Source organism: Bombina bombina, chromosome 6, assembly GCF_027579735.1.
Source record: "Bombina bombina isolate aBomBom1 chromosome 6, aBomBom1.pri, whole genome shotgun sequence".
Classification (NCBI taxonomy): Eukaryota; Metazoa; Chordata; class Amphibia; order Anura; family Bombinatoridae; genus Bombina; species Bombina bombina.
Genome location: NC_069504.1, coordinates 329,422,690 through 329,444,200, shown reverse-complemented (window position 1 = coordinate 329,444,200; position 21,511 = coordinate 329,422,690). Strand labels below are relative to the sequence as shown.

The following is a 21,511-nucleotide window of genomic DNA, read 5'->3' as shown; positions in this document are numbered from 1 at the left end:
GATTCCTATAGAAAGATCGCTGTTGTGTTGTCAGGGGGAGAAAGGCGAGTGCACTGCTGCCCATGCACACTAGAATAGGCTCAGATTGTGTAACTTGCTGCATCGTTTCTATCTTACAGGTATGGAGAGTGCTATCACGCTGTGGCAGTTTCTGTTGCAATTGCTTCTTGATCAGAAACATGAGCATCTCATTTGCTGGACATCGAATGATGGTGAATTCAAGCTTCTCAAGGCAGAGGAGGTGGCCAAGCTTTGGGGACTTAGGAAGAATAAAACTAATATGAATTATGACAAACTGAGCCGGGCCCTCAGATATTATTATGATAAGGTGAGATGTTTCCTGACTGACAGCTTTAAAGATTATTCAATTAACTGTAAATGTAGAGCACCATTGCTTTGTTTATTAACTTGCTTTCTGATTACAAGAATAATATAAACGTTTGCCCCAATCCAACAGCATTCCCAGGCAAATATCATATTTGCTAACTCTCCAGATTATCCTGGGACAGTCTCAAGGTCTGGACTTCTGTACCATGGTATAATTATCATGGGAGACATTCAACCCAAAAATTTTCTTTCCTGGTTCAGATGGAACATACAATCTTAGACAACTTTCCAATTTACTTTCCATGATCTAATTTGCTTTGTTCTCTTGTTATTCTTTGTTGAAAAGCATACCTGCAAAGGTTTAAGAGCTGGGAGCTAGCTGCTGATTTGTGACTGCACATATATACCTCTTATTAATGGATAACAGCTGTGTTCAGCTAGCTCCCAGTGGTGCATTGCTGCCCCTTCAATAAAGGATACCAAGATAATGAAGCAAAATGGATAATAGAAGTAAATTATAAAGTTGCTTAAAATTGTATGATCTATCTGAATTTTCAAAATAAAATATTGGGGTTTCATGTCCCTTTTCAAGGGGATTTTTACAATTTTCACCAAAGTAAAAAGCACACAACGAAAGAAAAGTAAAACACGTTGGCTAATAATTCAGTACTAATGATGATTGCCTAATGTATCTGAATGCAGTTTTATTCCCTTAACTAATAATATCAATACATATTGTAGCAATGAACAATTTCCTCTCATTTTCTGTAAATTTGTCATTTACATGTTTTTAAAGGAACACTAAACATTGAATAAATTTCATGCTCTAAACACGTGTGCCGCAGGTATTTAGAGGAGGGTTGTTGCACCTGTGCAATCAGGATAGCACTGGAATGCTGGTAGATTTCAACTTGGCGGCACCAATAACCAGAGAGAGGCAGGGAATTAGCCTCAATACTATGCTTAAAAATGTGTTGTGTTAAATGTCCAAACATTTAAATATATCATTTAAATGTATTAATTAAAAGTAATCTATACAAAGCGCAGATTAGCCTAAGATTTTTTTAGATGATTTAAACTAAAGTTTTTTGCACCTATATGCCTCTTGTCATTGGCTCATCAGATGTGTTTAACTGGCTCCTTTTTCACTTGTTAGCAGAGGATACTAAGAGAATGACGCATATTTGATGATAGAAGTAAATTGGAAGCTTCCTTAAAAATGACAAGCTTTATTTTATTCATGAAAGTCTGATTTTGACTTTCATGTCCCTTATCAATTCTATTATGAAGAAGATGATTTGTCAGAAAGTGTAAATCTGATTTCTTCTCATATTATTGTTTCATTACTCTGTATGTGTCTTTAAATCATATTCATATTTGTTTTTTTAAATATCAAATTTACTGTTGACGTCTATTCCTAGAAGCCTCCCATGCCCGCGGGGCTTTTTCTTATCTTCTGAAGCGGGAGGTGCAGCCAATCAAAAGGCTACATAGTTTGCCCTATTCTGTAGCTTGTGCGCCAGTTTACATTGCGGTGCCAGATGGGAGGAGCATTCTGTTTGTGTGCGGCATTGCAGCTTTGAGAAGACAACCATACAGCAATGAACTGGAGCACAAGCGAGAGAAAGCAAATGGATTGAGTGATTTGACTCTACATCAATAGTAAACTTTATATTTAAAAAACAAATATGAATATGATTTAAAGATAAATACATTAAAGGGTAATTAACACTTAAAGGGACACTAAACCCAAATTTTTTATTTCATGATTCAGATAGAGCATGCAATTTTAAGCAACTTTCTAATTTACTCCTATTATCAAATTTTCTACATTCTCTTGGTATCTTTAGTTGAAATGCAAGAATGTAAGTTTAGATGCCGGCCCATTTTTGGTGAATAACCTGGGTTATTCTTGCTGATTGGTGGATAAATTCATCCACCAATAAAAAAAGTGCTGTCCAGAGTACTGAACCAAGAAAATAAGCTTAGATGCCTGCTTTTTCAAATAAAGATAACAAGTGAACGAAGAAAAATTGATAGTAGGAGTAAATTAGAAAGTTGCTTAAAATTGCATGCTCTATCTGAATCACGAAAGAAAAAAATTGGGTTCAGTGTCCCTTTAACATTTACTAGAAGGACAATGCACACACATTTTTTTAAATTACATTTCTTGTTTAAAGGGACATGAAACCCACATTTTTTTCTTTCATGATTCAGATAGAGCAGGTTATTTTAAAAAGTTTTCCAATTTACTTCTATTATCTAATTTGTTTTGTTCTTTTGGTATCCTATAATGAAAAGAATGCATAGGTAGGTTTAGAAGCTGCTGATTGTTGGCTGCACATATATACCTCATATCATTGGCATTCATCTAGCTCCCAGTAGTGCATTACTGCTCCTTCAATAAAGGATATCAAGAGAATGAAGCAAATTAGATAAGTAGAATGGAAAGATGTTTAAAATTGTATGATCTATCGGAATCATGAAATGCATTTTTTGGGTTTCATGCCCCCTGTTAGTTCCATAAAGCAATGGGTGTCACCATGTTGTAACATCATTTGTTTTGCTACACACAATTAAACCATTTATATTCAATCTCAAAGTGGTTCATGTCCATTTAAAGGGACAGTAAAGTCATAATTATACATTCATGATTTAGACAGAGCATACCATTTTAAACAACTTTCCAATTTACTTCTATTATTTAATTAGCTCCCTTCCCTTGTTATCCTTTGTTGAAGGGTTTATCTAGGTAAGCTCAAGAGCAGCAAAACAAGTGTTCAGTTAGCAACCAGTAGTGCATTGCTACTCCTTCAACAACTGATACCAAGAGAATGAAGCAAATTTGATAATAGAAGAAAACTATAAAATTGTATGTTTTGCCTAAATCATGAAAGAAAAATCGTGGGTTTTATGTCCCTTTAATGATACATTATGGATACACTGACAGCATCAACTTTTGTTTTAAATGTTAAATGCAGTTTTTTGCAAAATGATGCCTAAAATTAAAGGGACTTGGTATTCTATATCATGCATTTTAAAAAGATGTTTTGCATAAAAATATTAAGTACCAGCAGTTTAAATTAAAAGGAAACTGACAGGAAGTGCATGAATGTTTACAGCGAATTCCTGGGACAATATTGCATGTTTCAAACAACAAGTACTGCAATACATTTTAAAACATTGTATTTTAGATGGAACAAATAACAATTTTGAGTAGCATGTCCCTTTAATCTCTACTTATGTTTCCTAAATAACCAGCTGAATACTTTATTTACCACATATCAGTAAATCCATTTTTTCTAATCACAGTAACCCTTAGTTGATATTTTTTCATTTTATTTACTTTTACATTTCTCAGTTTTATATGTATGATAACCAATATGCAGTTTAATTTTCTCTAGAGAGGCAGCAGTACCCAGTCCAATGACTCCATTTTAACCAGTTCTTTTTAGTAACAACAATGCTTCATACTAAGGGGCCTATTTATCAAAGGTATTGCGGACCTGATCCGACAGTGCGGATCAGGTCCGCAAGACCTCGCTGAATGCGGAGAGCAATACGCTCTCCGTATTCAGCATTGCACCAGCAGCTCACAAGAGCTGCTGGTGCAATGCCGCCCCCTGTAGACTCGCGGCCAATGGGCCGCCAGCAGGGGGTTGGCAATCAACCCGATCGTACTCGATCGGGTTGAATTCCGGCAATGTCTGTCCCCCTGCTCAGAGCAGGCGGACAGGTTATGGAGCAGCTGTCTTTAGACCGCAGCTTCATAACTGCTGTTTCTGGCGAGTCTGAAGACTCGCCAGAAACACGGGCCCACAAGTTCCATTCGGAGCTTGATAAATGGGCCCCTAAATGTTCTTGTTATTCCACAAAACACAATTGTTTGTTTTAGGAGTGTTGATGGATTTTTTTTCTATTTGATTTGTAATCCTTGTATTATTTAACCTATACTACATATATCTTCAATGATCTATATTTCTTTATTTCCCGCCCTTATTCCTTCCTTTGTCCTTTCTTTCCATCTTTACGTTCTTTCCCTCTCTCTCTTTTCATTCTGTTTCCTTTTCTGTAAACTATCCTTGTCTGCAGGGAAATATTTGTTTGCATTACTATCTTTTAGTAAATTGTAATTCTTACATCACCAATGTCATCATTTTAACCAATACGGAAATGATAAAATTGCTCATTATAAGTTATATGTTTATGTGTACTGTACTATGTACTACAACATATTATATATAAACACAATTATGTCATTTATGTTTTAGAACATTATAAAGAAAGTCATTGGACAGAAGTTTGTCTACAAGTTTGTGTCCTTTCCGGAGATATTAAAAATGGACCCCCATGCCCTGGAAATAAGTAGGGAGAATTTGTTGCTGCAGGACAGCGAATGTAAGATTTCTTCTGATCTCCGAGAGAGGCACAAGCAAACCTTGTCCACCTTAAAAAGTGCTAGCCGAAATGAATATATTCACTCAGGGCTTTATTCATCTTTCACTATCAATTCACTGCAAAACCAGACAGACAACTACAAAGTTATCAAAAAAGAAAACTTGCAGGATCAAGTGGAGGAGGAAGAGGATGAAGAAGAAAAGCATAAAGTCCTGAGCCCAGCAGAGGAAGTCAGAACTGTTATCAGATTTGTTACTAACAAAACAGACAGGCAAGCAGTCCGGCCTGTAGTTTCATTACCATCTACATCGGAAGCTGGGGCTGCACCTTCTTTAATGACCATTAAAGGGTCCACCCACAGGTTAGACACATCTAATGTGTCCTCCCCATCACCATGCTCACGATCCCCATCACTATCCCCTAACCTATCCTTCCCAACAGAGCAGAGGAGCTTGTTTCTTGAGTACAACTGTCACAATATAGACACAGTGGAACCATTAAATCTCTCATCAGGATCCAAAACAAAGCTATCCTATCAGCCCCCAAAAGCTAAGAAGCCCAAAGGTCTAGAAATCTGCTCTCCTCCTCTTCTCCTATCTAGTAGTGACATTGGATCAATTGCTCTGAATAGCCCAGCACTTCCCTCAGGATCTCTGACACCAGCTTTCTTCACTGCTCAGGTAAGATGATGTTTTACTCTTTCATTTTTTTGAACTGCTCATTTTTATTTTTACAAATGGTTTAGTAAATGACTCAGGGTTCTATAATATTTGTATTTTATTTCCTAAATTTAAACCCCACAGTGACACTGCTGAGATTTTCAGTAACGGTCCTTAAAGGGACACTGAAGCCAAATTTTTTCTTTTGTGATTCAGATAGAGCATGACATTTTAAGCAACTTTCTAATTTACTCCTATTATCAAATTGTCTTCATTCTCTTGGTATCTTTATTTGAAATGCAAGAATGTAAGTTTAGATGCCGGCCCATTTTTGGTGAACAACCTGGGTTGTCCTTGCTGATTGGTGGATAAATTCATCCACCAATAAAAAAGTGCTTTCCAAAGTTCTGAACCCCAAAAAAAGCTTAGATGCCTTCTATTTCAAATAAAGATAGCAAGAGAACGAAGAAAAATTAATAATAGGAGTAAATTAGAAAGTTGCTTAAAATTGCATGCTCTATCTGAATCACAAAAGAAAAAAATTGGGTTCAGTGTCCCTTTAAGGGTTCATCGGAATGTAGCAAGTATTGTCTACAGAGCATCACTTTCTAAGCATATCCAGTTGCTATAACAAACAAACGGCCAGATTACGAGTTTTGCATTATGAGTGACTCGGTAATAACTTGCAAGTTATTTCCACTGCTTTACAGGTAAAAGAGCTGATTTCTTTGGGCAATGTCCCGCAAAAGGCACTTTTAAGGGCCATTGGCAGTTTAGTGTAGGCTAGGGTTTTTTTATTTTGGGGGGGCTTTTTTATTTTGCTAGGGCTATTAGATTAGGTGTAATTAGTTTAAATATTTGATAATTTCTTTTTTTTGTGTGTGTATAATTTAGTGTTTATTATTTTTTGTAATTTAGATAAATGTATTTTGTTAATTTAATTTATTTAATTTTAGTGTAATGTTAGGTTTTAGTGTAAGACAGGTTAGGCTTTATTTTACAGGTAAATTTGTATTTATTTTGACTAGGTAGCTAGTAAATAGTTAATAACTATTTAATAGCTATTGTACCTAGTTAAAATAAATACAAACTTACCTGTGAAATAAAAATAAAACATAAGCTAGATACAATATAACTATTAGTTATATTGTAGCTATCTTAGGTTTTATTTTACAGGTAAGTATTTACTTTTAAATAGGAATAATGTAGGTATTAATTGTAATTTTTATTTGGGATTATTTTAATTATGTTAAAGTTAGTGGGTGTTAGGGTTAGGGTTACGTTAGGGTTAGGTTTATGGGTTAATAACTTTAGTATAGTGGCGATGACATTGGGGGCAGCAGATTAATGTAGGTTTGCGGCGATGTTAGGGACAGCAGATTAGGGGTTAATAAGTGTATGTAGGTGGTGATGACATTGGGGGCAGCTTATTAGGGTTTAATAATATTTAACTAATGTTTACTATAGGGGAGTGTGGCGGTTTAGGGGTTAATATGTTTCTTATAGTGGCGGCGATGTCCGGAGCGCAGATTGGGGGTTAATAATTTTATTTTAGTGTTTGTGATGTGGGAGGGCCTCGGTTTAGGGGTTAATAGGTAGTTTATGGGTGTTAGTGTACTTTGTAACACTTTAGTTATGAGTTTTATGCTACAGCTTTGTAACGTAAAACCCATAACTACCGTCTTTCAGTTTATGGTACAGATCTTGTAGTTATAGGCTGTACCGCTCACTTTTTGGCCGGACAGGCAAACTCGTAATACCGGCGCTGTGGAAGTCCTATTGAAAAAGGACTTTTTAAAAAGTGCGGTAGTTACGTTGCGTGACGGCCAAAAAAGTGTGCGGTACAGCTATACCTACAAGACTCGTAATAGCAGCGGTAGTGAAAAAGCAGCGTTATGAGGCTTTTTTACTCATAAAACAAAACTCATAATCTAGCCGAAGGTATGCTGTTATAGCATTTTGTTTCTCCTACATTTTAAATCCATTTGTAAAATAGAAGTAACATGTGGAGAAGATTACATCTGTTATAGTAATGTAAACAACTATCATCTAAAAGGGACATAAAGCTAAATAATGACTAGTCCAATTTATTTTTTTGGCTAATTGATGGCTGATTTGCATACCTACTTCTGTCTAATGGAGCAGGCTTGGCACACTCTGTTGCAGCCACAAATAGATACAGAAGAATCAGCTAATTAGTGACATCAAAAGTGACTTTAAAACTTTTTTACATGATCTTTGTTCTGTTGCAGATTAATTCAATAAAATAACAACTATATAAAACTACTGACTGACTAATTATTTGTTAGCAATTGCAATAGTAACAGTCAGGGAGTGTGGATATACTGCCCTGTGCTTTATCAAGGAAGTTTTCGAAGTATCTCCCATGCTATGTACACCCCCTTGTGTCAGTACACATATATCTAAGCTAGGACCAATTTAGAGTGAGGTGAAATAGAGAATTGTACATTATTGAACTAAGACAACAAACACATCCATCAAGGGTGAAGAAAAAAGATATTGGTAAGAAAAGACTTGTTTACTCACATAGGGCTTGATGATCTAGAACGCTTCACTCTGACCAGATTATATAAGAAGTCAGCATTGCGAGGTCCCTCAAATAATTTTAGAAGGGCACATTTTAGATTGAGAACTGTTTATTTAGCTATGCAGGGTTCTGAGTGTGACGGAGAGACACATATGTTACAATATAATGCTCTCAAAGAGTGATTTCTTTCTATGACAGCAAGTTTTTAATCATCAGGTCCTTAGAGATGTATTCAGGATTACTGTGGTCAGTTGAGAAAAACAAAAAGCATATAAAGGCATGATTTAGACTAAAGAAAACTGCCAGTCTTTGTTCCAAAAACTGTTTTTGATCATGTAAATAGATTACACAGGAGGTGAGTATGCAAGCAGGACCATGCAGCTGCCTTGCATAACTGTAAACTATCCCAGTCATAAGCAATTGGGGCAAGCAGTGCTGCAGCCAACAGTACCTTCCTCTGAATGTTTACAACAGACTTGTTTATAGTAGCAAAACAGACTCAATTCCAAGAGAATAAAATTCAATATTCCTTTTTCCAGGCCAGACACATAAATAATTCACTGATTAACTCTTTCCTCTCCAGATCTGGAATATTACATACAGTGCATTTAACACATTTTTTAATGTAACCACAGGACATATATGCTAATTAACACCTCTGCTACTGGAAGGTAACTCCAAAGCATACCCTGACAATGGAGTAAGTACTTTTAATCATTCATTTTTAGACAACATAATACTGATATAGACCCTATTTTACCCCTGCAGTGTAGGGGTTAATGAATAGAGGCACTTTTATGACTTACAGTAGCAGGGAATGTGCAGGCTAAAAGGAATGCCTTAATTTGAGGCACTTCCCTAGAAAAAAAATACTCCTCCTAAAGAACAGGATAGTTTTCAAAGCCCAGCACGCTTTTTACAATTCCATCTCTCATGCAGTCTTTTAAACTATGCTTAATTTCCTGCATTAGTGCATACTTTTGCCTGACACACTAACAAAATCTTCAGTGTTTGACTGATTAGTGAAATTGAAAAGGAAATATTCTAACCTCCAGCCTAATTAACATATAGATCAGAAACGTCAGAAGAGGTCTGATGACCCATGGCTTAGCAAATCCTATAATACTAAACACGCTGTTAGACACCACAGGTCAAAATCAGTGCAGGATGCCTTTAAATAACCGGCATCTTTGACAGTTATGCAACTGTTGGGTTACAGCAAGTTATCAGAAGGGCCAGCAGAAGCAGATTGCTACGCCTCAATTATAGTATAAATCACCTCAGTCACATGAATTCCTGCCCTCGGCAAGAAATACAAGTCTGCTTAATAAGTAAGAAGAAAAAAATGCCGGTTGGAACAGAACAATAAAAGCTATGAAGCTGCCTCACCTCACTAGCTGCCTTCTGTATAGAGCCACTGCATATTTTCCTTCAATCTTAGCAGTAATTGGTAGTGAGAGAGAGCGGCAGAAAAAGTGAAACTGTCCCAATAGTGTACAGATCTGCAGAAAAAAAGTGCTCCCCCTGCTGCCCGCTCATAGAAATGGCCCCGCTTGCACACTAAAAATTGTGCGATTAGCAAAGGTATAGGATATGTTATGGGCGGCGCAGCAGGCACATAGAAGAAATGTGTAAAGGGCTATGGCAGGCTATACCTCTCTACCGCACGTGCGGTAAAAAAAGGGATTTTTTTATTTTATTATTATTAAACTGGAGACTCTGGACCGGAACCTTTTTTAGCTGAATAAATATAATTTTTCCAATAGGGGGTTATTGGAGAAATTATATTTATTCAGCCAAAAATGTATTTTCTTTTTTTTTTCTTTGGGGGTTCACGTGTGCCTGTGCTCATATGAAGGAGCCTCCACTGGAGCTATCACTGTTTCAGTTAAAGATTTTACAGTGCATATGGCACAGCAGTCCGTATACAGGATGTACATGCTTTAACGGCTTATACCTCTTGACAGGAAAGTCACTGACATGTATTGAAATTATAAAATTTTAATTATCAGCAGCATTATTTATGTCGTCACTGGCTGTTTCTTCAGTAGAGTGCGCAGTCAGCATTTGGATGAATGCTCAGTAACTTAAATACACAGTTTTACATTGTCATTGAGATCGGGATAGATTTAACTAGAAGCATTATGATATTCACTCATGTGCATTTCAATTTTGACAATGTCTCTTTAAGAAAATAAATTCAGCCTCAGTAAGAGGACAGTATTAGAACTCCATATTTTTATCAAGCAAAGCTAAAACATATAAAATATTTTACTCTTATGCATGTAATATACGTTAACCCAATACATTGCTTCTGTACCCCATCGATAGTCATTCCTTGTAATTGAATGTTGGCTTAAACTAGAGCTTTTTACCACTGGATCAATAAGCATTCAAATAACTGACAACATACAAAGTATATGCCTAAATAAAGGTTTCATAATGGTAGGTAAAAAAAGAAAGGCTACATGTAAAAGGGGGTTTCTTTAAAAATAAATTTTAGCAGAGTCAGTTTAGACAATAAAAAATATACTACATATGTATGTGATATTGTATTATAAATTGTGCTTAATCACTTGTTTTACCAATAAATAAAAAAAATTTGTAAAAATAAAATAAAAATTGCACTATATCACTTGGTTTTGTGCATAAAGGTGTGCAATGCAGCAAAGGGTTACTTTCTGCCTTTCAAATATTTAGCTTTTATTTTAAGGCATAGGGCTGCTTACCATAGCATGGTATAAAAAAATATGAAAAAATAGAGGGTGAATAAGCTTCTGCGTTCTCTTTATAGCTATGCAAACTATGACTAGAATTAAATTATGCAATTAGCAATTAATAATTCACCAATTATTATATGAAGTAAGAACAGATATATCAAATTATATTAAAGTTTAGAGAATTGGTGTTTTGAATTACATTTTTGTCTTTAGATAAGTAACAAACAGGTTTTGTTATTCTCCAACACTGGAGTTTCAGCTGTCATCCTGTGAAATCACTGTATAGCAGCATCTTTTAAATGACATTATATCTGTGATGTTTGTCCCATCACTAAAAAGTAACCCATTTCAATACTGGATTGTTAAAGTCTTCAGTAAGCCATTCTGACAAAGCCTCTATTGCAGGATAAGATACAAATTATAAAATTCACGACATTTGAGTGAAAGCTGCAAACAATTAGATTCTAAAACAAACCTAAAGATAAAGTGGAAAAAATATGAGGCCCAAGAATCATAATATTGCAATCAAAATATGTCAGATCCATTGATCTAGCTTTATATTTTAGTGTCTGACAGTCATGAGCAAATTGCCTATATCTCTTCATTAAAGCTATTTTTGTGGGGGGGTTTTAATATTTTTATTGAAGTCATATAGCCAAAATTACATACAGGAAATGCACATTGCATATGACCATGACAATCTTTCAATAAAAGTGTATATGACGATACATCTGTAAAAAACACATATCAATTTGACAATAGTCCCATAAGATTTAACATAACTGTGCTACCTCCTTTACCTTATAGTTAGAAAGTGTAGAGTCCCCTAAACATATAGGTGGTAACTCTCTGACTTCTATGACCTAACGAGATACAACATTAAGTGGTTATCAATCTAGAATTATATAATATGCTAAAGGTTTAATGATAAAAAGAAACACAAGGAGGTATAATACACTACATCAATATAAATAGCTCTATAGCCTATTACACTGAAAAAGAGAAAATATTGTAAAAATAATTATAATTATATATATTTTTTTATATTTTCCAATGTCAAACTATTAAACTGAAAATGTTGGCGAAATTGAAGCATGTCATGAGACCACTTTTGGACCCTTGAAACAGATAAACATATACAAATTAAAACCTGCACATTAATAAAGTAGTTATACTGAGCTCTAGCACTAAGCACTTACACCCTAGAACTGAATAACTGTGTTTGCAAACAAAACTCTAAAGCATATGGATTTATATATATGAGACACCTAGAGTATAATACAATTTTAGGAAAGCCCTAATAAAATGACAACAGCAGCTACTAGAGTTAAATAGATGGTCTGGTAAGTATAGATATATGAATATAACAAACCAGGGGCTCTGAGGCAGGAGATAAATAGGTAGACAGAAGATACAAATAGTGTAATAACACTGAAGTAAAGTATCTGACAGCACTATACTATCTATGTTCTGGTTTGTCCTTGAGTCTTAGGCACCATAATCCATCAGAAGTTATTACATTTAATGGAAGGACCAATCAGAATTTAGATACAGCAGAAAAGACGAATCAAGGTCTCAGACAAGATAGTCATCAGAGGTTATTAGTAATAGTGGTTGGACCAAGCAAAGTCTGGGATGCAGTATAAGATGTTATGATCACTAGTTATAAAAGCAGCTCCTCTGATGTGAGACTGATTTCCCTTCATATAAGAGGGTAAGCCACTTCCAGATCTTTAAGGCAGAAGCTATTGCAAAGTTATTTTAACTGACACTAGTAATCAGCACCCTAAAGAATTTTAGGTGATCCCAGGAAGAAAACTTTCCAGCAAATTGGAATGTATCCATTTTTGACTCCTAAGTCTCACCCCGAGGGAAAGATGAAATATTCGAGTGCTGCCAGCCCATTAGAATTTGCAGCTTCCTTTTCAATTTAAAGTGTCCACAGTTGTGCATATTGTCAGAGTTGTAGCAGTTATTGCTGTTGTCGTGCCAGTCGGTCCTATCTTTGTCATTTGGTCTCCTAGTATGTCAGCGATACTCACAGTGTAGTAAACCCGGTAGGTGTTGTCAGCCGCTGCCGGCCTCCTTAGAAATATTTCAGGGCTTTGAAGCTGAGCATTGTGTGTTAATTCCATGCAAAAAGCTCTTGAAGCTTTCAATGATCGTCAGACTCCCTCTGACCCAGCAAGGTATAAAGTTCTGTAAAGTAGGAGCAGCATGAGAGAAGCTTTGGAGATGGAGTAGTTATACGGACAGTGTATTGCAAAGGTTAGAAGTGAACTGTGTAGGAGACTTGTAGTTAACATTTATGAGACTGTAGTGCAGTGTTGATTTTTTGGGAATTCTATCCTAGGTTTTCAGCAGACAAATGTCTAGAGGAACAGATATCCTTAGCTGGATAATGGAAAAAGATAGCAGATGGTGCTCTCTGTGTGGTTGCTTCACAGTAGCTTGCTTGTAGTTAGGTGGGTTAAAGGACTAGGATAGAAAAATAGACGCTCATCTGAACTACAAAAAAGAGGGTCTCAGTGATGGTGAAATGTAATCTATATTTGGGATTTGATATGGTGAGTATGGGGCTGTGACATTAAGAATAAATGCAAAAGTGGTAAAGTAAAACAAATGACACTGAACATTTGTAAGGGCAAGAATGCTTGAAAGCTGTGTTCAAGGCCGGATTGGCCTACCAGGATACCAGGAGATTTCCCGGTGGGCTGCAGTAGCTGGGGCTGGAAAGCTACTATTTAAACGGATGATTAATTGATGCAATTGGGTTGTAGGTTGCCTATATAATAACAATCTGGCACTTTTATTTAATACAAACTAATATATTTTAACTTTGAAAAGCATATTGGGGGAAGGAGTATCCTAGTAATCCCCAGTGAGAAAAATGGGGCGTGCACATTGTAATGACTCAACAGATAATAGAGCTGGTCTCCAAATTTTCCAGGGCTGCTTTTTATTCCCAGTCCGACTCTGGCTGTGTTAGACACTGGTATTAGTTATATGGATGTGTGCTGTTTAATCCTGGGTCTAACTTCCTGTCTAATTCAATAATGTATGCCCCTTTTCACATTTGTTACATTTGTTTTCATGAGGAACTTATGCAATGGTAATTTAATACCGAGCAGTAGTCGTTAATAAATGATGCAGTAATTAGCAGATGTCTTTATACTATTTACATTAGTGGCATATGACCATCTTTTGCTTGGGGACATTTCAGCAGAACTTAAAGACACAACTAACACAATGTTAGAAAAAAAATAATACGGTGATGCTAAACTGGTTTACTAAACTATCATTATAGTTCAGCGTCTAAACAAATATATACTTTGCTATTCAGTTGTGTTAGATACAGATGCAGATCCCATATGTGTGGTTTTAATTGGTAAACATAGATCACTGATTAGGTTTTGTAAACTAATTTGATATTTAATGTGTTGCACATACACAGTTATGCAGAACAATTGACAGTATTTCCCTTTGCTTTGTAGGATTAGTTTGCTTGTAAAATTTTACATTAAAAAGGAACTTGTATGCCAGATTATGCCACCACACTCATATAAAAGGAGCAGAATGTTTCCTTTCAGAACAATAGATATAAAACACAAACAGCAATCACAGCTCTCTATAAATTAGAAAATGAGGCGCCCACTTTCACAGCAGGTTTAGTATTGCAGAACATACAGCATAATGCTGAACAATAGTTCTGCTGTATCACACTGAGAGCACAGTGTAAAACTGATGTGTATTAATGTTTCCTTTGCTTTAGATTTTCTGTATTATAAACTGCTGGGAATATAAAAAAAGATTAATGTATATTTGTGCATATTTATGGTGTTCACTTCTATTAACAAATTCATTATCAGTAGATTGTAAGCTCTTTGGACAGGAGCCTCTTCCTCATGTAATGATTTATTTGTGTTATGTATCTGTATTTCCTCTCTGCCATGAAGCTGTGCCATTTTGTACCCGTCCCTTACTTGTACCCAGCACTACAGAATCTGCAGCACTTTACAAATAAATTATATGTTACATTTACTAGCGTACCACAATGAAATATTTCACATATGGAATCTAATAAATAGAGCTAAAATATCATCAAGATTCCCTTTACTAAAACAGATTTTGTGGTCACATATACTGCTTTCGATGTCTAATATGTGCTCATGAGCTGGATTTCATTAATTGAATTAGCCAAAAACATAAATATGGCACAAGGCTAAAAAACATTTAGAAAGTCAAATGTATTTCAAATGTTGTTTTAGTGGTGATTCTATCCTGCCCTGGATAGATAATCTTATTTATATTGCAACTTGTAATGAGCTTCATATAGAATGAAGAAGTATTAAAAGAACAGTCTAGTCAAAATTAAACTTTCATGATTCAGAGGGCATGCAATTTTAAACAACTTTCCAATTTATTTTTATCATCAAATTTGTTTTGTTCTCTTGGTATTCTTTTTTGAACGCTAAACCTAGGTAGGCTCAAACTGATTTCTAAACAGTTAAAAACGGCCTCTTATCTCAGTGCATTTTGACAGTTTTTCACAGTTAGACAGAACTAGTTTATGTGTGTCAAATAGATAACATTGTGCTCACTCCTGTGGAGTTATTTAGGAGACAGCATTGCTTGGCTCAAATGCATGTCTGTCAAAAGCACTAAGATAAGGTAACAGTCTGTAGAGGCTTAGATACATGGTAATCAACAAGGTAATACGTTTATTAATATCACAGTGTTGGTTATGCAAAACTGGGGAATGGGTAAAGTATTATCTATCTTTTTGAACAATAATGATTTTCAAGTAAACTGTCCCTTTAATATGCTAATAAGCACAGGAAATGACCATTTCTTTCACTGCTAATGATTTAGATACATTCCACTTATAATGTGGATTCATGTACAAGTTGTTTATAATTAAGAAGGAAACTACCGTCTGTGCCTAATGCATTTTTAATGCAAAAGTGAGAAAAAGGGACCATTCATTAGGCAGTTAAATCATTGTCTCTGCTGGTTTGCAGCACTAATGTGCTATCATTTTGTGAAGGAACATAGTATCCCTACCTCACTGAGTGTTAAAGATCTGTTCAAATAATTTTGTGGTAAAAGGTCCAGTTTACAGAAAGTTATTTATAGCTTCTATCAACAAACAACAGGGTGTAAGGTTAAATGATATTAAACTTTCATTAATTTTCAATAAAATTAATCATGATTCACACTAAATAAACAACACTTAAAAAACATTTTTTTACTATTTATTTTACCTGCTTTTTCTGTAATTTAATTATCTTAATGTTCCTTTTCCACCAAAAATACTGAAGTGCATTTTGTAGCTCTTCGTAAATGCTGCAGCAGAAATAATTGATATGTGCAGTTCTCCCCAACCCCCCCCCCCCCCCCGGCACTAATTGGCAACAGAAAAAAGACACATACGATAATCAGCACTGTATAGGCTTTTCAAGGGATGAGTCCCTTGACTGCAAGACTAAATTCAAATTGTAAATAACAGCTTTAAATGCTTTTAAAACATTTATTTTGCAATCCAGTGTCTGCTGTCTAATGCATATAGAAACATTCACTTAAAGGGACAGTCAAGTCCAAAAAAAAAACTTTCATGATTCAAATAGGGCATGTAATTTTAAACAACTTTCCAATTTACTTTTATCACCCATTTTGCTTTGTTCTCTTGGTATTCTTAGTTGAAAGCTAAACGTAGGAGGTTCATATGCTAATATCTTAGACCTTGAAGGCTGCCTCTAATCTAAATGCATTTTGACAGTTTTTCACCACTAGAGGGCGTTAGTTCATGTGTTACATATAGATAGCATTGAGCTCATGCACGTGAATTTACCGAGGAGTAAGCACTGATTAGCTAAAATGCAAGTCTATCAAAAGAACTGAAATAAGGGGGCAGTCTGCCGAGGCTTAGATACAAGGTAATTACAGAGGTAAAATGTGTATTATTATAACTGTGTTGGTTATGCAAAATTTGGGAATGGGTAATTAAGGGATTATCTATCTTTTAAAACAACAACAATTCTGGTGTTGACTGTTCCTTTAATGCCCCTTTGGCAGCAAAGAATAGTATAGTTAAATTAACCTCAGTTTTTAAAATAATTATAAAAGTGGACTTAAAGGGGCATTATAGTGGAAAAATGACACACTCTCATTTGTTAGAACATGTCATTTTAGCACTAGTGATGCTGGAACTAAATGAGTTTAACACCTCCAAAGAGGTTAAACAAAAAGTACTGCTCAGATGCCTGTCCAAAAAGTGGAAAACTGACAGGGATCCAGTCAGCAGGAGTCTCACAGTTGGATTGTGCAACTAGTACTGCTAATTGAGTCACTGACCAATTCTGCTTTGGACCAGCATTTCTCTGTGTCTCCTGAACAGTACTTAACCTATGTGTTTAATCACATTTACATGTATATTTTGCACTATAGTGGCTGTTTTATAGGCAACAATTCTAGACAAAGTTGAATGATTGTGATTTGGTAAGATAATGCACCCACATATTCTTACTGTCATACAGACATTGCTTTCTTTTCCAGGCAACATAGTGTAATTCTATAAGGACACTTTCCCTTTAATCAATAAAATGGTACTCAAAAGACTCCAATAAAAAACACATTTTCCTGATAATCTTCTCACTTAGAACCTCGTAGTCTTTTATCTACATACAAAACCCCTTACTAATAGAAAAATGTGCTCTTTATTCCAACAAGGTCTCTGAAATACACCTTTACAGTACTCATACCCTTTGTCCTGCATCAGGAATCATTACCTCTATTTTGTCTTCCAGACGCCAAATGGGTTATTGTTAACGCCCAGCCCACTCCTGTCCAGCATTCACTTCTGGAGCAGCCTGAGTCCGGTAGCTCCTTTGAGTCCTGCCAGGCTGCAAGGACCAAACAGCTTATTTCAGGTAAGTGTGAATTTATCTCTCAGTTACTAAAAGACATAGGAATATTTATTGTCTCAAGTTGCTTGCCTGAAGTGTTGCAAATCCCACAAAGTAATTGTATTTACACAGATAAAGATGATTAAATAACTAAACAAGTAATGATTTACAATTTCTTATATATGCAAATATATATTTAATTGCTCTTTTTTTGGTTTAAAAAATTATTTGACACTTTTGTACATTACATTTTTTGTCAAGTTTTAGCTTAAAGGGACACTGTACCCAAATTTTTTATTTTGTAATTCAGAAAGAGCATGCAATTTTAAGCAAAATTTCTAATTTACTCCTATTATCAATTTTTCTTCGTTCTCTTGCTATCATTATTTGAAAAAGAAGACATCTAAGCTTTTTTTGGTTTCAGTACTCTGGACAGCACTTTTTTATTGGTGGATGAATTTATCCACCAATCAGCAAGGACAACCCAGGTTGTTCGCCAAAAATGGGCCGGCATCTAAACTTACATTCTTGCATTTCAAATAAAGATACCAAGAGAATGAAGAAAATTTGATAATAGGAGTAAATTAGAAAAAAAAAATTTTCATGCTCAATCTGAATCACAAAATAATTTTTTGGGTACAGTGTCCCTTTAAGATAAGGGGCATGAAACCCAAAAGTTTCCATTCATGATTTAGATAGAACATACATCTTTAAACAACTTTCCAGTTTACTTCTGTTATCAAATTTGCTTCATTCTCTTGGTATTGTTTGTTAAAGGAACAGCAATGCACTACTGGTTTCTAACTGAACACATGGGGGAGCCAATGACAATCAGTATACAGTATATATGCAGCCACCAATCATCAGCTAGAACCTAGGTTCTTTGCTGCTCCTAAACGTACCTAGATCAACTTATCAGCAAAGGATAACAAGAGACGGAATAAAATTAAACAATAGAAGTAAATTGGAAAATTGTTTAAAATTGCATGCACTTTCAGAATCATGAAAGAAAAAATGTGGGTTTCATGTCGCTTTAACGCAGAATTTTGTGTGAGTGCCGTATGGCGGGGTATTAGAATTGAAGTGCTACATTAAAAAGTTAAGTGTATCCTCATTACAACAGATGAATTAATATCGCTAACATTTCATATCTGTTTATACAAAGGGGAACATTTACCATCACTTTAAGTCCTAAGGGAAAACGTTTAGGCAAAATTAGATAGAATTTGAATCCTTTTGCAGATCATGTAGAACAAATAATAAAACTCAGCTGGCTGAGTACAAAGGATGAGTGCAGTTTGACAATCTAGATAATATATATATTGTACTAGTACTAAAGCCCGTGTACACGGGCCATTTTTTTCAGAACAGCGGTCCCACCCCTTGCTCTCTCCCCCCTTTCTTTTGCTCTCTCTTCCCCCCTCTCTTTTGCTTTCTTTCCCCCCTCTCTTTTGCTTTCTCTCCCCCCTCTCCTTTGTTCTCTCTCTCCCCTCTTTTGCTCTCTCTCCCCTCTTTGGCTCTCTCCATCCTTTCTTTTGCTCTCTCTCCCCCCTCTTTGGCTCTCCCCCCCCCTTTGGCTCTCTCTCCTCTTTGGCTCTCTCTCTCCCCTCTTTGGCTCCCCCCCCCCTTTGGCTCTCTCTCCCCCCCTTTGGCTCTCTCTCCCCCCCTCTTTGGCTCTCTCTCCCCCTCTTTGGCTCTCTCTCTCCCCCCTCTTTGGCTCTCCCCTCCCCTTTGGCTCCCCCCTCCCCTTTGGCTCCCCCCTCTTTGGCTCTCCCCCCCCCCCCTCTTTTGCTCTCCCCTCCCCTCTTTGGCTCTCTCCCCCCTCTTTTGTTCTCTCCCCCCTCTTTGGCGCTCTCCCCCCCCTCTTTGGCTCTCTCCCCCCTCCTTTGGCTCTGCCCCCCCCCCTCTTTGGCTCTCTCTCCCCCCTCTTTGTCTCTCTCCCCTCTTTTGCTCTCCTCTTTGGCTCTCCCCCCCTTTAGCTCCCCCCCCCCTCTTTGGCTCTCTCTCCCCCCTCTTTGGCTCTCTCTCCCCCCTCTTTGGCTCTCTCTCCTTTTTGGCTCTTTTTCCTCTTTGGCTCTCTCTCTCCCCCCTCTTTGGCTCCCCCCCCCTTCTCTTTGGCTCTCTCTCCCACCCCCCTTCTCTTTGGCTCTCTCTCCCCCCCCTTCTCTTTGGCTCTCTCTCCCCCCCCTTCTCTTTGGCTCTCTGCCCCCCCTTCTCTTTGGCTCTCTGCCCCCCCCCCTTCTCTTTGGCTCTCTGCCCCCCCTTCTCTTTGGCTCTCTGCCCACCCCCCCCTTCTCTTTGGCTCTCTGCCCCCCCCCTTCTCTTTGGCTCTCTGCCCCCCCCCCCCCCCCCCCCCCCCCTCCTGCTCCCTCTCTGGCTCTGTCTTCGCGGGACCACGCCCGGCCACGCCCCATCGCGGCAACACCCGCCCGGCCACGCCCCTCGCGACGCCCGGTCACGCCCCTCGCGACGCTCCCGTCGGCCACAAACAGCTGTGAGGTCTGGGGAGCGGTGTTGAGTAGCTCGCGCTCCCTATCTCACAGCTGCTTGTATGCTGTGTACCTCGCGCTCCCAATCTGTCAGCTGTCAGCTATGCCGAGGTGCGCGAGAATAGAATCTAAGGCCAAGTGTTTGTCTGTACTGCGCATGACGGCTTCAGACAAACACTTGTCTTTTATAATATAGGATAATTTCTTTATGAATGATCAATGTAATAAATATTCTCCTTTCTTCTTGTTCCAGTTTCCAAGCTTATTAAATGGTCACTTACCAATGCAGTTGCCCGGGTTAGACAGAGCTTCGTCTCCAGTGCTGCTATCTTCAAATGTACACAAATCATGATGTCGCACTATGGACTGGTTGATTAAATAAATAATTTACCCGTAACCATCCCCGATGTCCAGAGATATGTAAACATATATACATTCAGATTGCACCTTTCTTTTCATGATGTTAACCTCATGCTGTTGATGTGTTTTATACCAGTATATGGAAGTTAATATGTATTGCGTGTCTTTTATGAGTCTATGCCAGTGTTTCTCAATTCCATTCCAGATTATCATGATAGCTGAACTAGAACATTGGTGAAATAATCAGCTGATCAGTTACCATAGATACTAACCTGTTCTCACCCTTCAGCTGATTATTTAACCTGTTCTCTAGTTAGGATATCATAAAAATCTGGCCTGTTAGAGGGTACTTGAGGACTGGAGTTAAGAAATATTGGTCTATGCTTCCAAAGTGTTGAGCACTATTGAACTCTCTTTCCATGCCTTGACAAAACGGTGCAAAGCCGTCTTTGCTCCCCCCATCTTATGTTATGCACTTGAGCTTTTGTAAACTATAACCGGCTGTGCCTTCTTTTGCATTGGTTTGTAAATTCTTTTTTTTCTATTTTTTTAATTATGGGAACAATAAAAACAAGACGCCTGAGAGTGTTTTAACCCCTTGACGTAGAAAAGGCTGAAATGTAGCCTACTCTTGACGTTAAGGGGTTACATTTTCCCCAATATAATGTATTTCAGCAATGTTTGTATTTAGTGCTTTTAATGTAATATTGAAATATGGCCTCACACTTTTTTCTGTTGGGAACAAAAAAAGCAATAAATAATATGTTAAAACAAAACTGAACCTTTTGTGTGAGTCATTAATCATATTTATGCTACCTACAGATGCAAGAAAGGTTTAGTGTTTAGTGAAACACAATTAATCTTATATGAATAATACAAAACACAAAGGTTGCTTGCTATAATATGGATCAGCTTGATATCACTGCGGGTTGCATGAAATTATAAAAGCAGGATAAAAAGGGCACCTGTTCACAGATGTTGATTTCTACATAAAGCATGGGCGTTGTGAAGCATTAAAACAATTAAAAAGATAATGAAAATGGAAATTAGATGGGAGAACAAATGTTTTCACTCAAATTTCTTTCTGCATGTCAGGATTTAGTCA

At 36.9% G+C, this 21,511-nt stretch overlaps 1 protein-coding gene across 2 annotated transcripts in view; it reads left to right on the top strand.

Moving 5' to 3' along the window:
• ELK3 (ETS transcription factor ELK3) overlaps positions 1–21,182 on the top strand; it is a 135,714-nt gene extending 114,532 nt beyond the window's left edge. For both annotated transcript variants that reach the window (XM_053716952.1, XM_053716953.1), the window contains 4 exons: positions 120–328; positions 4,599–5,405; positions 17,459–17,581; positions 20,300–21,182. In XM_053716952.1, coding sequence (XP_053572927.1) covers positions 122–328; positions 4,599–5,405; positions 17,459–17,581; positions 20,300–20,398 — 1,236 coding nt within the window. In that variant the 5' untranslated portion in view covers positions 120–121 and the 3' untranslated portion in view covers positions 20,399–21,182. The remainder of the gene's footprint in view (positions 1–119; positions 329–4,598; positions 5,406–17,458; positions 17,582–20,299) is intronic.
• Positions 21,183–21,511: the final 329 nt, after the last annotated feature.